Consider the following 14,053-nt stretch of genomic DNA (forward strand, 5'->3'; position numbering starts at 1 on the left):
GGGAAAGGGAAAAGTTTTAATTGGGGAACAGACCAAAATGAAAGTTTTCAAAAACTTAAGGTAGCTATTGCTACAGCTCCAGTATTATTAATAGTGGATTCCAATAAACCATTTGTAGAGGAAGCTGATGCCAGTGATAAGGCAATAGGCGCGGTCTTATTACAAGAAGGTCGACCAGTTGCTTTTGAAAGCAAGAAATTAGATCGTGCAAAACAGAATTATTCTGTGTATGAGAGGGAGCTGTATGCAATAGTACATGCAATGAAGAAATGGAGGCACTATTTGTATGGTGCCAAACTTTTGATTTTATCGGATCATGAAAGCATTAAGTGGCTTAATGATCAACCAGATTTACACGGGCGTAAAGCCAGATGGGCCGAACTCCTCCAAGAGTTCGACTATGAGATAAGATATAGAAAGGGAAAGTATAATATAGTAGCTGATGCACTCAGCAGAATGCCCATCATTAATGAATTGAGTTTTACTCAGTTCACTTCCAATTTGCTTGAATCTTTAAAAGGGAAATGTCAGGTTGATCCGGCATATTCCAACATATGGGAAGCAATAAAAAATGGGGATCCAAATGAAAGTGCTTCTACTGAGAAAGGAATATCTGAGGATGTTCAACTAGGAAATGGAGCATCAGGGGTTGCTCAAACTGGATTCAAGTGGAAGAATTTTACCATTGATAATGGTTATTTACTCTACAAGGGTAGGGTATGTGTCCCGAAAGATATAGAAATAAGGCGCCAGATACTCTTTGAGTGTCACGATACCCCTAGTGCGGGACATCCAGGAGTTAATAAGACTTATAGTCTTATTAAAAGGCAGTTCTATTGGCCTGGAATGAATAAGGACGTCCTTGACTATGTGGTCAAATGTAATAAATGCCAGGTTAATAAAGCTGAAAAATTAAAAATGGGAGGACTTCTCCATCCATTAGAAATTCCTTCGGGAAAATGGGAGAGTATCTCCATGGATTTTATTGTTGCTCTACCTAGAACACAGAGGGGGCACGACTCTGTGTGGGTGATTGTGGATAGGTTAACCAAAATGGCTAGGTTTATTCCAACTTCAACTGATGTTAAAACACCAGAATTGGCTAGATTGTTCGTAGAGAATATAGACCGATTGTATGGCCTTCCGGCAAATATAGTTTCTGATCGGGATAGAAAATTTGATAGCCATTTTTGGCGTGCGGTATTTAGGAAATTGGATACTAAACTTAGCATGAGTACGGCGGATCACCCGCAAACAGATGGGCAAACTGAAAGGGTTAACCAAATTCTTGAAGATATGCTTAGGGCATATGTAAGTAAAAGGCAAACTAATTGGGAAGAGTATTTACCGTTAGCAGAGTTTGCATATAACAGTGCCAAGCACTCTTCCACTGGATATAGTCCATTTATGTTAATGTATGGGTTTCAGCCCAGAGCTCCTTTTGCAGTAGGACTGCATAAGGAAAAGGTTCAGGCAGCTAAAGACTTTTTGGAGGATATGAATAGTATGTTAAAATTTGCTCAAGAAAATATTAAAAAAAGCTCAAAATCGAGCTAGAGCATATGCAGATCCTCACCGAAGAGACATCTCCTTTGAAGAAGGAGAATTGGTCTATCTTAAGGTGCCTGAACAAACTAAAACTATGAAAAAGGGACATTGTCCAAAGCTTTCACCAAGGTATTGTGGTCCTTTCATAATACTTAAAAGGGTGGGAGAATTGGCTTACAAGCTCCAATTACCTGCTGGTAGTAAAATACATCCAGTTTTTCATGTAAGCAAATTAAGGAAGAAGCTGGGTGATTTGGATAATCTAATCTTAAATGATGATATTGAGGAGTTATTCTATGACCAATCTGATCCACATGAACCGGAAAAAATATTAAATGTTCGTAATAGGCGAACGAGGAATACTATTTATCAAGAATGTTTGGTTAAGTGGAAAGATTGTTCAGAAGAAAGCTCAACATGGGAGCGAGTAAGTACTTTAAAGAAAAGGTTTCCTGATTTACAGTTAGACCTTCCAAGTATCGTTTTCGAGGATGAAACCGATTCTTAAGGGGAAGGAAATTTGACATTAATGTGACATTAAAAGTGATATTTAATGTCACATTAAGGTCATAAATGTGGAATGTGACATTAAAAGTGATATTTAATGTCACATTAAGGTAAATTTAGGGGAACATGCACGAGAATGACCGTCCGGGCTCTTGGGCACCCGAACGGGGTTAAGGGGAGCCTAGAGAGTAAGGGAGTCCAGGAATAGTAGGACTCCAGAAAGTTGACGGCTGGCAAAGGGATCAGGTTTGGGGGCGAGCACTTATCTAGGCGTGGTTGGGAGGAGAACGACACTCGTGCTTTCCATCGTTTTTTGAGTTTTCTGACTCTCCGTCATTTATCAATGGGTGATTGGTCATCTTGACCTTATGTCTACTTTAGACTTTCACTGCAGCAATCATTGTATGAATATTGCCAGGTAGGTGATTTGGATGTGTTAGCTATGGATGCATTTTGCCACTATTTTAAATTTTTTGAATAGACTTTATAACAAAGTCAACTCACCTTGTATATTTTGGACTCTATGAGTTAATGAGCGTGGTTTGTGAAACAAAAATGTGTGTGTGTGGTTGACCACCTTGCACTTTCTGCATATTAAGCTACACATCAAAAAAGGAAAATAGTTATGTCCTATGATCCATCCTCTCTCCTTTCTCTTTTGCCTCAGCTAATCCTAGCCCATCAACAATGTAGGATAGTCCTCCAAGCTAGGGCTGCTGCCAAACATAAGCTTACATTCCTTGTTCACTTTTCATTTTTTAGTTCCAAGTTTTTGTTGAAAGTTGCAACATTATTTTAGATAAGTGGATAGCTTTGATGCATTTGACTACTTCTAAATGTAATTCAAGTACCTTCACATTGGACCTAATTAGTACCGTCATAGTCACTTGCAAACTTCATCAGGCACATATATTGATATACATGCTTTGATCAATATTGGATGAAAGGTATCTCTCAATCAGATAATGAACTTGCAACTATCTAGTTCTCAATTGATTTGTTTACAAGATGAATGATCGTATTTTGATCAAATAGTGAAATGAAAGCAATCTTTACACACGGAGATCTTCTTATAGTTTTGTATGGTCTTGTCTCAATTCCATGCAGTTAGATGTAGAAAGGACCTAAATAGATTCCAAGATTGCCATGTGGGACCTTGGCATGAGTAAACTTCAGAACTTTACTTTGAACTATGAACACAATCAGTAGTAAGTATTAACATGGATGGATACTCGTAATAGAAAAGCATTTTATGCTCAACTTATTTTTATAAAAATATTTTGTTTTTAAAAGCCACTTATCAATTTCAGGCTTTCAAGAAGAAGAAGAAGAAGAAGAAGAAGAAGAAGAAGAAGAACACCATTGAGGTGATGAATGCGCAGGAGTTTAGGTTCTTTTTGTCATGTGACATCAACCTGCCTGTTACTTTCCGAGTGGAGACGCTTGAAGGCAATCTCTTTAGCCCATCTTCCTCTCCAGGTACACTCTTTAGTTCACTTTTTCAGGTAGTGTTTGTTGTGTTGGATTAAATTTGTTTGCACGTTTCATAAGCATTGTATTGAGTTGTGTTTGTTGTTTCAAATCACAATTACTGTCAGCACTTTGTACAGTAATTTTTAAATCTTGACACGTGCCACATATTCTACAGTCACATATTAGACACCTTGTTCAGTGCCTCCATTGTTTTGAAAGATTGACAAATTCTCTCTTCATTACATGTTTTGATTCGCTAATAGTTGGCTTAGTTGGTACTACAAATGTGTGAGAGTTGACAATGGAAGCAAGAAGAGAGAGAATTGAGATGATACTCAAAAGAACAGAAGGAACACTGATCTGGAAATATTGATACAAGGCTGCTCACAATCACAGCCCCTGTACTCTGTGGAGGTGTGACTGAGGAACATGAGAGAGAATGATGATGGCTGGAATGATGATCAAAGGATGATCTATGAATGATGTGGAGGCATGGTTTGGGGCAGCCTACATATAGGCAATTGACTAAGAACAGCCTGACCTGCTGCAAATGCCCATTGGGGATGTTCAACCAGCTGAAAGTGACCGAGTACAGGCTGCAGCAAAAGTGCCCAGCTGCCTCGTGGTATAAGTGGCAAATGCAATCCACTAAGATAGTGTCTAATGTGAATCGGCTCAATAAACAAGTCGATTAAATGGAGGAGAAACTATAATTTCCACCTAATGTGACTGAAATGGAAAAGACTCACACACAAGAATGAATGACAGACAGACAGGGAGAGAGCTCTGAAAGTACTATTTTGACTTAGACTGAGGCTTACAAGCAAGAGATGTCCAGCTTGTCCAGCATGGAGATAGGGATAGTGTCGTGTCTCTCGAGGCATAGGTTCAGGCATGCCTACACATTTGTACCAGCATGGAGACTAACCCAGTGGCTTCTCTCCTGAGGTGGAGTTTTGAGCATCCTCAACTATCACCTTGTCTAATGTTTTTTCTTTAGGTTCTCCACTATGGCACAGGTGTTATCTTTTCGTCTTCTTCTCTTGGATGGCTGCTTCACTTGACTTCTTTGCCACATAAGTGTCTTTATTTGGGGATCCTGTTGTGTATACATTTTCCGTACATCTAAACGCCATATGTGGGTGGAGAATGCTTTTTTGGGCCTGAGGAGGTGTCAAGCAACCAAAATCATGGCATGCTTTAACAATAAATTTTGATGCATAATGCTTAAATTGCTCTTCAGTAACAGCCCCAAAAAGGCTTTATTTGTATTTCTTGGCATTCATTTTACATAGTAGGACAAATGCACCGTCCCCTAAAAAAGGGCATGGTGTGGGCATTCATCCACTCCTATTCTCATTCCTCATTTAACTCAACCCATGTTCATCCGCGAGCATAGTTGCCAAGAGTCTTGGAAATGGGGAAATGGAAAGCATTTCAGAGTCATGAAACAAAACTTTAGCCTGAATCTGAAATGGTGAAAGAACCTGAAAAATGTAGATGTAGATCTAAATTGATAGATATATAGATGAGAAATGAAATGATATATTAACGTCTACAAATGGCCAAAATGACCTATGAGACCATGAGTTACAATCATGTGTATGATGGTACAACTGTCTGGGCAAAATATGTAGCACAAAGCAAAATAAGAAAGGAAACTAACTATGACTATGTGTAAAACATAGAGCTGTATCTAGTAACAATGAGATCCAAATGATACAATCTTATGTGGGTATGGAGGGCCTAGCTCTAGCCCGAGTAATAATCCCATGTATCTGCCTATGAAGGTGTCGTCGGTGTCTGTGTCGAGGCCTAGGACGTCTTGATCGGCTAAGTTGAATGGCTCGATCAATCAGTACTCCTTGTTTGTGTATGGAGTGTGGTGGTGAGAGAGACTCTCGTGTGGACTGTGGTTGTAACTGTATTGAAGTCTTTTGAGTCTCCTTTGCAAAGAAGTCTGTGCGTTGCCTCTGTGGAGGGTCTCGGTGTCCTAGAGCAACTGTACTCCTGAGGCGCATGTCACGAAGCCGTTGTATCTCAAGAAGAAAGAGGCCAAGGTATCGCTGATTGGTAAAATCCATGATTCTGGATAGTGGTCCAAATCCATCTCTAAAGAGACAGTGGAAACAACCACGAACCTCATAATACGTTGGGTAGCGGCAGATATAATACTCCTTTGTCTCTAGCTCTAATTGGCATATCTGGCATATGCGCTCCTCTGATGGGATGGATCTATATCTGCCAGTCTCAATCTCTAGCTGATGTGAGGAGGTGCGCAACTAGCCAATAGTACATCTGATCCCATGGGAAAGGTGGGTGTCCATGTATCTCGGGCGAGCAATAAATCCATCATCTGTAGTATGAAGGAAATGCTCGTGGTAGAAAGCTATCTTTGTCCCTAGCTCCTACCCTGGCATCAACCATGTCTACCTGATATCCAACTGGGTAAGATCCATTTTGATGATCTTGCGAATCTCTAACTTGCTCGGATCAAGAGATGGTGCATCAAGGGAGTACTGGAAGGGGGGTAACTTGTCCATGCTAAAGCCATGCAGCTCAAACCAGGCCGACATCTGTGCATACCAACATGAAGTATCACCCTCTCTGGCAAGCTGCCTGGAGGACTTAAGGGCCAGCCGTGCATACTTGTGTCTGGGTAAGTCCCATAGGCTATGTATGTATGTGACCGATCGGGTGAGGGCTTCTACCACAATCGGTGTAGCTGCTAGCTCGGCTTTGATGATCTCATGTGGCACTGAGGCCTTACATCTGATCATCTTGGATATCATGGACACTAGGGGTTTCTCATCGACTTCCATCCGTCATAAGTGCGCCCTGATCTGGTACGGTGGTCAAGACTAGGCCCCCATATGTGTACTCCATAAAGTAGTGTGGATGTGACCAGTGTATCGAAGAGCCATAGCTTGGTGCGGGGTTCTTGGAATTGCACCTGTGAGCACATCCTTTCCAAACCACCTAGTGCTGTGTATCTGGGAGTCAGTCTAGTGTCTATTGCCTCTCGCATAGAAAAGGTGGGAGACTCCCAGGTATGTATAAGAATCCACATACTCCAGCTCCTTAGATCCATATGTGAATTTAGGTGCTGATCTCTTGACCCACTGTGGTGTAGTATTAATACCATCACCTTGGTTTTACCAAGGTTCATTGAAAGCCCACTGTCCAAAGTATAGGAGTGTAATGCATCCAAGTGTCTCTGTAGACCCTCTGGAGAGTCAGCTATCAATACAATGTCATCTGCATACAATAGGACAGGTATCCAAGTGCTAGCTAGTGGAGCTCCTCTATCTCCTTCATGTGAAATGTAATCAGTAATCCCATCAATGTACAGGCCAAATATTGTCGGAGAGAGGGGGCATCCCTGCTTCATCCCAATGGTGGAGTAAATAGGTGTTGAAAGGCCCTCAGGTGTCTGGACTTTGCCCACAACTCTCTCATACAGTGCCAAAATACCCCAAATGAGCTCTTTCGGTACTCCCATGGCATGCAATCTATGTAGTAGCCTGTCTCTCGGTACTGTGTCAAAGGCTTTGCGGAAGTCCACAAAGCAGCAGTAGGTCCATCGGCCATGGGCCCTTCCCTCCTCAATGATCGCTCTGAGTGTGAGAATGTGATCCAATGTGGAGAAGCCTCTCCTAAAGCTAGCCTGTCCCTGCGCTCTAAGACCCCACATCTCTGCCCACCTGCTTAACTCATGCTCAAGGATGGAAGCATATAACTTAGCCAATGTATGCCCAACCATGATAGTCCGATAGTTACTGGGTAGAGTAGGGTCCCTTGACTTGAGGATAGGCACAATAGCGTTCGTGCTCTAGCTTTCTATATAAGCTACTACTGTACCCTTTACATAAGTAGATGCTTACATTGCTAATTGTACCCACCATTACACACTATTTAGTAGCTATTGGTTGCTAGGAAGAGTTAAGTTAGTACAACCTTCATAGTTACACAAATATTTGTATGATTCTGTGCATTCTCTAATTATAGATGGCTTTAATGTGAGAACCTCTCACACGCTTTTAGACGCTTTCAATAAAAGTAGAATTTGAAGGCTATAAATGAAAGCTGAAAACTAAAACACATTTCTTATAGGAAAAAATGGAAACACAGGTGGCTAAAGTAAAAAGGGGGGGGGGATTTTACCTTGGGTTTTACTGTTTCTGTTTCAGGCATCTATGCGCCTGTCACCTTCAGCCTAGTACTTGCGCTTTGCTGATTGGAGGCATTTTTCAGCTATATCTAGTGAACTCCAAACAGGCCATGCTGCAGTTATCTATCTTGGTGCCCTCATTTAGAGTGCTGATGTCATTAGATTCTTTGTCACATCTGCATTTTTATGCTGTTGGACCAGCATACATTGCTGTCATCTTCATCTGGAGTGCTCCCACCTTCATCATAGGAGTGCATTTTGCTCCCTTGTGCAAATCCCTTCACATGTGTTGCTGGCTGGTCAGTACTTCAGGCCCTGATCAGTGTCATTGACTCGGCTCTACTCACCTCAGTACCAGTCTATGAGACACAAAACCTTGCGGCTCCATTGTATCATCATGGTACATGTTTCATTTATCTCCATTCTCTGACTATTTGAGTTCTTTGTCTATCTGTTTGTTGTACACCATTTGTGTTCCTCCCTGTAACGCCAATGTTTTTCCACTCAAAAGTAGTGACTAAGCCTGCAGCTATGATAGATGTGGATTGGGCTAGACTTAATAAGAAGGCCATTGCATACATTAAGATGGTAGTGTTTGATAATGTACTTACAGACATCAAGCATCTTGATACAAGTTATGCTTTATGGAAAAAGCTTAAGGATACTTATGAAAATACAACTCCTGTGAATCAAGTGCATCTTATGCGTAAACTTATGAACTTGGAGTTGGATGAGTCTAAGCCAATATCTGAGCATTTGAGTGCTTCCACAGGGGTTTTGAGTCAGTTGTAGGACTCTGGTTTGGCGGCCTTCGATGATAAATTGAAAGCTTTTTTCTTATTGATGACTTTGCTTGATAGCTGGGAATCCTTGGTTGTGTCACTTAGCAACAACCCCGCTTTGACTTTTGATGGTGCTAGAGGTTCAATCCTTAATGAAGAAATCAGAAGAAAGTCTAGCGGTGAAAGTAGTGGCTCAGGTTACCATGTAAGAGGCAAGTCTGAAAAGAGGGGTAATGCAGCCAGTAAAGGGAAAAGCAGAAGCAAAAGCAAGGGCAAACAACAGGATGTCACATGCTATCAATGTGGGTGTAAAGGGCATAAAAAGCCCGATTGCCAGTACTTCAAGAAAGAGCAAGAAAGAAAGAAAGAGTAGGGTAAGAAAACGAAGGATGATAAGAAAGATGATGACAGCTCTTCTTCAAAAGAAGTTGCAAAGGCAAATGTTGCATCTAGTGTGGTGATTGAAGAGCTTTCTGACACTGAAGAGATACTTGTTGTAGCCTCATGTAATGATGCAGATATTATAGCAGCAACAGGTGATATGCACATCACCAAAAAGGAGGTGATTGATGCCTTACTTTCAGCGCATGATGGGCTGTCACAATCATGGATAGTGGACAGAGGGGTCTCGTTTCATGTTACCCCCTCTTTGGAGTCATTTTCTTAATACACTGCAGGTTGCCTAGGCAAGGTTTACTTGGGTAATAACTATGCATGTGAGATAGAGGGTGTTGGCACCATTCACTTGGCCCGTGAAAATGGCCAATAGCTGATTTTGCAGGATGTTAGATTTGTACCTGACATAAAGAAAAGTCTGCTATCAGTTGGACAGCTTGATACTTAAGGGTATTTTACTACCTTTGGTGGTGGATCTTGGAAGGTCCACAAGGGCTCTATGCTGATTGTTAAAGGCAGCAAAAGAGGGACTTTATATTACTTGCATTGTAAAGCATTACCTGGCAAGTTCTTGGCTGTGGCTGAAGTTCATTCACAGATGGAGCTTTGGCACAAAAGACTTGGTCATATGAGCCAGAAAAGCCTTCAGGTTCTCTCCTATTTAGGGAGATTTGATGTAAAAGGCTCTGGTCTCGAATTTTGTAATGATTGCTTATATGGAAAACAATGTTCCACCTAAGAAATTAGTGTGTGATTGAGGGACACACCTTCTGAATAAGGTTATAGTAGTCTTAATAGAAGCTTTCAAGATTAAACACAATTAAACAGTCCCATATAATCCACAACAAAATGGTCAAGTTGAGAGTATGAATAAACAGCTTGTAGGGATCTTATCCAAGGTAATATTTGAAAGTAAGCGAGATTGGGATAAGAAATTATATGTGGCAATTTAGGCTTATAATACGACATTTAAGAGAGTTACATGCCACACCTCATCCAAGATGATATTTGGGGAAGAGTGTGTCTTACCATTGGAGATAGATCTGTCCATTGTGCAATTGGCTCTTAATCATTTGTTGGGTGATGCAAAAGCATTGTGGTTGATTATGTTACTCAAAAAACTGATTACAACGAAGTGCTCATGCTCAACAGACTAGTTGGAGTTGATGAAAGTCACAAATACATAATGTATACAAGCCTCTCAAGGTGGTCTGGGGGGGATGGGGGCAAGAAGCCGTGGAGGGGGGGCATATGTATTGCCATTTGGGGCTGTGTGCCTGCATCATGAAAAACAGGTCCTGGCCGCCCCAAGTGCACATGAAATGACATCGGAGCTCTTGACGAGCCCTGGACTCGCCTTGCAACTGATCCCATCGGCCACGGAGGGAGTGGATGATGGAGGTTCAGAGCTCTGCTACAGTACGTGTCTGCCAATCTTGGCGGTGTACTCCAGGAACCTCGGTGACTTCTTGGCGATCGCAGTGGTTGACCATAGCCACTCTTCGGGATCCCACTCCAGCTCATCAAGTGGCCTACCCTCCCAGATTCAGAGGTGCCACTCCTTGAGCTCCTGCCAAAAGACAAAAGGGTCCAACCGCCATGTCTTCCCCTAAAGGCCAATCCCCCAGATCCTCTTCCATGAAAGGACAGCTATCCTCTCATCCTGTTGTCCTCTGTCAAGAGCCAGATGCCCCTCCTCCTGTACGGTGAAGAAGGTTCCAGGTGGAGTGCCACCCATTGTACCTCCTGCCACCTATAGGGGGATGCCTGGTAATGAAAACCTAGCAGCCCATACCTCCCTGGGCTCTATCGGCTATCGTATCAGGGGGAGCAAGCCACTCCCGAGGTATTGCTCGTTGAGCTAAAATATGGATTACTTGCTGATTAGCCTCTTAAACAGCCCCAAAACACACTAATAATACTCTTTTAGAGTAAAACCCTAAAACGGGGAGCGGTTCGAGAGAGTTCAGTGGAAACCCTAAAATGGGGAGCACTTCGAGAAAGTTTAGTGGAAACCCTAATTTTTGAGACGCCCTTCCACATCTATAAATAGACAGGCTGCCCCCATTCAACAATCATCCTTGTTTTGCAGGTTACACCAGCCCACACACCCTCTGCTGCTGTTGGCGCCCAGTTTCCAGCCTGCAGCCCACCTCCATCTGCTGTCCAGCCATCATCGACTGCAGCCACATCATTTTCAGCCTGTCCATTGTTGTAGGCGACAGCTCTCAGTTGCTGGTGATTGCTCCAAACTGTCCCAGACTGCTGTTCAGCCTGCTGTCCATCATCTCCAGGGTCAGCCAGCCTGTGTTTTCAGCATTGCAGGCCCTGACACTCTCAGACACTGTTTCAGCAGGCTGTGCACAGTTTCCAGCCCCCGATCGGTGGTACACTGCTGCGTTTACCAGTTTCCAGCCTCCAGACTGCTGCGTTTTGGTGACCAGCCTGCTACCATTCACTATTCAGCACTCCTACACTCCGACTGGTGGTCACAGACTTGGGATCCGTCTTCGGTGGACGCCACACTCCGACATTGCTTTGCCCTTTAGCACATTGTACACTCTTACATTCATTTACAACATTCATTCACTTTAGAGTTGTGTTCTCTCTCTCCCTTCTTCTGTTTGTGTTTGAGTTTTGAGTTTTGCGTTTAGGGTTTGAGTTTTGCCCTCTGTGTTCGTGTCTGTGTCTTTGTGTTTTTATTGTGGTCGTACACTCTATGTGTCCTCAGTGCAAACCCAAGCAGTCTTCTTAACATGGTATCAGAGCCGGTGCTCTTGTAAAGAGTATCGTGCGGATATTGTGGAGAGCTAGTCTTTGTGCAAGGCACACAATACGACTCGTAACCGAATCACAATATCCCAGACACCTTCTCTAGTTCCTATAACGTCTTATCAGGCTTCTCCATCATTGGAGGCCCTGAGACGGCATTATGGACTCAATGAGGAGGACGACACTCCACCTTCACCAGATTTCACTAACATGACAGAGGAGGACTTTGAGGAGTACTATCGCAACAAGTATGGTGATGTTTATACCCCTCCTATCAGTTTTGCTACCACATTCGGACCGGTTGGTGAGACTGGCCACCTCTCCGATCATGGAGGACATACGGCATTCGGAACGTCTGGCGATCTATCTTCATCATCTCCGCCAGGTCCAATGTCAGGTTTATACAATTCTTTTGTGTTGCATGAATCAAAACCCTCGCCTGTTTCTTCTTTTGAGGTACAGGATCCCCACCCTCTTCTATATCACACCTTGATTATCTCTCATCATCTTTCCAAAATCTTGGATTATACTCCACATCTGCATCACACACCCTAAGGGTTGGATCTACCATCTCCGCTCCTAGCACCTTTTCCTTCTCCACCCCATTCCCTACCTCTTTGCACCATGGTACTTTGTTAGAGGGAATGCTACCCTTTAACACAGTGCCTCTCACCTTTCAGCAAATGAGCACACCCATCACTCCTGGGTCGACTGTGATGGGCATTCCCCTCACTATCCCCCGCTTCACATCTCCCATGTCCACTCATACGCAGGGGTTTCCATCCTCAGCTTATGGTGCGTCTTCACACTCTCCTTGGGTTACACCTACGCAGGGATTCCCATCTTCTGCTCCCCGTGTTCCCATCCCACCTCCTTGGGTTCCTCATGTGGCTACCATGCCCATGCCTAGTCAGCCCATCCCTACCTATGGATCCACCTTGCACACTACCCGCATGCCTGGTGGGCAGTCTAGGGCCCATTCCCAAGTGTACTCCACTCTCCCATCCTACCCCCACTACACTTTTTCACACTATCCATCTCCGAGCACTACCACTCTTGTTGCAATGGCCAAGAATGCCTTCACGGATAAGACACGTTTTAACGGGTCAAATTTCACTACTTGGTCGAATTTCATGCAACAAGTGCTTGAGTCTCAGGGTCTTTGGGACCTCGTCATTGGTCTAGAGCCTATGCCGGACCCTCGACTAGCTCACCTTGACTACCTCCGTCAATGGAGAGTCCGCAATGCTATAGCCAATATTGAGCTGATGCAGGGATTCAAGGAGTCTTTTTAACATTGATGTGCCTATCTCCCTTCTCCTCAACTCCACTCCTCTCTTGCAGGCTGATACTCGATGTAGCACCTCCTCGTCTTGTACACCTCCCACCATGTCCTAATGGTACGAGCCGGGCCAGTCTTCCAACTAGCCCATTGGATGTGGGGGCGCTCGCCAATCTGTGCCCCTTCCCGATCCCTGACCTGGGGTTCCAGATCACCAAGACTGACGGTCTATCTCCTATTGGCAGCCTGGGGGGCTCTGAATTAGGGCTAGTTTCCCAACTAGCTCATCGGATGTGGAGGCGCTCGCCAATCTGTGCCCCTTTCCGATCCTTGACTTGGGGGTTCTAGATCATCGGCTGATGGTCTATCTCCTCTTGGCAGCCTGGGGGGCTTTGGATTAGGGCCTTATGGAGGTCCTGCCACACGCGGAGCAAGCTGCGTAGGAAAGGTGATCTGGGAGGGGGGGGTGATTTGGGTTGACGTGAAGATCCATCTCAGGGACAGCCTCCACTTATTGCCAAGCCTCGGTCTACAATCCTGAAGACCCTCTTGCAATAGGACCTTTCAAGTTTGCCCTCCAGGTGTGAGGCCGTGGACAACTAGCTTACCCAAGAGGGCCATGCTCACATACTCTGGATCTATGATCCCAAGCCATCCCTCTGATTGATGCCGTATCATGGTCGCGCATGCCACCTTGGCCCTGGAATCCCTGGAGCCGTCTAATCCGAACCAAAGGAAGTTCCGCACTAGGTGGCGAAGCTCCACTACGCAGGATGAGGAGAAGCACCAACACGAGGCAATGTACCAGGCTGTCGCTAGGAGGACTTGGTTAGCCACCAGGGCTCGGCCGGCTAGTTAGAGGCGAACCGTGATCCAGTAGGTCAGCTTCCTCCGAATAGAATCGAGGACTGGAAGAAATTGCTGGGCGGGAGTGATGTTGAGTCCCATTGGAACCCTAGGTATAGGACAGTCTGCCCTCTGCTCACCCACTAAATCCCAGGTGGACGCTCCACTCCGTGCTAGAGTCCGGGTGTGTGAGGAAACCAATTGACTTTCGCTAGTTGATTGTCACTCCCGTTGCAAAACAGAACACCTCAAGAGCCAGCCTTACTGTTATATTAA

At 44.1% G+C, this 14,053-nt stretch overlaps 1 protein-coding gene across 7 annotated transcripts in view; it reads left to right on the forward strand.

Annotated features, from left to right (window-relative positions):
- Nucleotides 1–14,053, forward strand: part of VPS34 (vacuolar protein sorting 34) — a 111,573-nt gene that overhangs the window by 25,409 nt on the left and 72,111 nt on the right. For 5 of the 7 annotated variants that reach the window (XR_015690357.1, XM_087674851.1, XM_087674850.1 and 2 more), the window contains 2 exons: nt 3,163–3,263; nt 3,366–3,534. Coding sequence is in view for 5 of the 7 variants with exons in the window: in XM_087674851.1 (XP_087530977.1) it covers nt 3,426–3,534 (109 nt within the window). In the remaining 2 variants the exon portion in view is untranslated. Of the gene's footprint in view, nt 1–3,162; nt 3,264–3,365; nt 3,535–14,053 lie in introns of those variants that run through there. The other 2 variants (XM_087674849.1, XM_087674852.1) reach the window with 2 other exon arrangements.

This window comes from Lygodium microphyllum, chromosome 3, assembly GCF_053477565.2.
Source record: "Lygodium microphyllum isolate KBCC chromosome 3, Lygodium_microphyllum_v1.1.10, whole genome shotgun sequence".
Taxonomy (NCBI): domain Eukaryota; kingdom Viridiplantae; phylum Streptophyta; class Polypodiopsida; order Schizaeales; family Lygodiaceae; genus Lygodium; species Lygodium microphyllum.